The 1,815-nt window shown below is 46.2% G+C and overlaps 1 protein-coding gene across 1 annotated transcript; it reads right to left on the bottom strand.

Moving 5' to 3' along the window:
- Positions 1 to 557: 557 nt before the first annotated feature.
- On the bottom strand, positions 558 to 1,500 carry LOC116863783 (putative protein ZNF720; the record flags this gene model as incomplete). The annotated part of the gene is made up of 2 exons (XM_032851131.1): positions 558 to 667; positions 1,374 to 1,500. Coding segments are annotated over 2 exons (237 nt in total), but the record flags the coding sequence as incomplete, so codon positions are not given.
- Positions 1,501 to 1,815: the final 315 nt, after the last annotated feature.

Raw genomic sequence — 1,815 nt, 5'->3', positions numbered from 1 at the left:
TAAAGCAGTACATTTTCTCATTTTAGGGCGGTGCTTTGTTATCTGATGAAGTTACCGAAACTCAATTTTGTAAGACTAAGATTAACGCCTCTGTAACATTAGAAAGCATAAGCCAGAGAACATTAAAAATCTATCTCCAGTGTTCTGGCAATTTCCCCAACAAACCCCAGTGTGCATACAACTACCCTGACCTACTTGTCCCATAATGAAAACCAGAATTGACAAAGGCCATAGCGTACAGGTTCTCAGAAATAGGATGCCTTCCCCAGGGCCCTCACAGCAACAGAAAGCTCTCAGATTGGGGGGTCCTCCCCCTTGAAGGAGAGTCTCCTGGCTCTCCTATGGATGTGATGGACCATCACTGCACCTGAAGGAGAATCCCCAGAGAATGCAAGAGCTTCATAATGTTGGAGAGCAGACGTTCCTCTTGGAAAGAGAGAGACATAAAACTAGGCAAGTCTCCAACGGATTTTCATTCAAGGAGAAGTACGCAAACCACTGCTTAAGGTCTACCTTCCTCCTTCTGACTTGGACCTCCCCTCTGTCATCTGCCTCATTCATTCCCACCTACCTGGATGGAAGTCTCCCGTCTCCCTTCTCTTCACATCCCAGAGCTGCTTCTCTTGCTCCAAATATATAATCAGGTCTGGCTTTGACAGAAGGAGACCTGTTTATGAGGAAAAAGGAAAATGGCTATTGCTGACTATTCTAACTTTCCATGAGTCTTGTGTTCAGGAGAGAAGAGATGATATTGTACAATCCTAGAAAATGGTTTCCCAAAAGGGTTCCCCAACAGTCTCTTTAGAACACACAGGAGGTGGGGCACCTGGGTAGCTCAGGGGGATAGGCCTCAGCCTTTGGGTTAGATCATGATCTCAGGGTCCTGCGATCGAGCCCCACATCAGGCTCTCTGCTTGGCAGGGAGCCTGCTTCCCCCTCTCTCTCTACCTGTCTCTCTGCCTACTTGTCATCTTTCTCTGTCAAATAAGTAAATAAAGTCTTCAAAAAAAAAAAGAACACACAGGAGGAATTTCCAATGTTCACATCCTGACCTACACTTCCAAGTAGTAGACATGATAGTAAGAAGGGGAAATTTCGGTTTAAGATGTGAGCAGCACCATTTATGTCACTAAAGGTTGAGAACTGCCACTCATTTACACAAGCAACGATGTTTGCTTGAGGAAGGAGAAGCTAAGGCTGAGAAGTAAACACCATGAGGATTTTTCTCCCCATCTACAAAGCCCTACTTATTTCCCTTTCTGCCTGGATCTGAATTCTAGCCATTCCAAGAGAAATCTCCAAAAAGACAGTCTTCACAGGAAGGAACAAAACCCTGAGTGGGGTTTGGGAAATCTGGAAGGAGTCTTCCTCACCCAAGAAGAGGAGGTGTCCACAGTTCTCTAACATCACATCCAGGTACAGTTGCCACTGAGTGTCGGTCAGGAGTCCCCACTCCTCCTCAGAGAATTCTATGGCCACATCCCTGAAGGTCAGCTGTCCCTGCAAGAAGTACCACAGTCACCAAGTGGCCACTGACACAGTTCATGATGTTTCCTAAGATGAAAGTGGGAGTTAATGTCACCAGCTAGAACCAGATCCGACCTTTCCTTCTCCTGACATGGGTGTGGGAAAAAAGAAAAACCTATGGGGCAGGGGGCTGCCTGGTTGAGAACTTTCACTCCTTTCACTCCCAGAAGTCAACTCTATCTACACAGCAGTGACAGCCCTCCTTATCCACCACAAAGTGTTGGGATGTGGGAGAGGAGCCAATGGTCAAGAAATTCTAGACATGTTTCTGATGTGAAATATTGGGGT

Source organism: Lontra canadensis, unplaced genomic scaffold, assembly GCF_010015895.1.
Source record: "Lontra canadensis isolate GAN:19392208 unplaced genomic scaffold, GSC_riverotter_1.0 scaffold3032, whole genome shotgun sequence".
NCBI classification, from domain to species: Eukaryota; Metazoa; Chordata; class Mammalia; order Carnivora; family Mustelidae; genus Lontra; species Lontra canadensis.
This window is presented reverse-complemented; position numbering and strand designations above follow the sequence as displayed.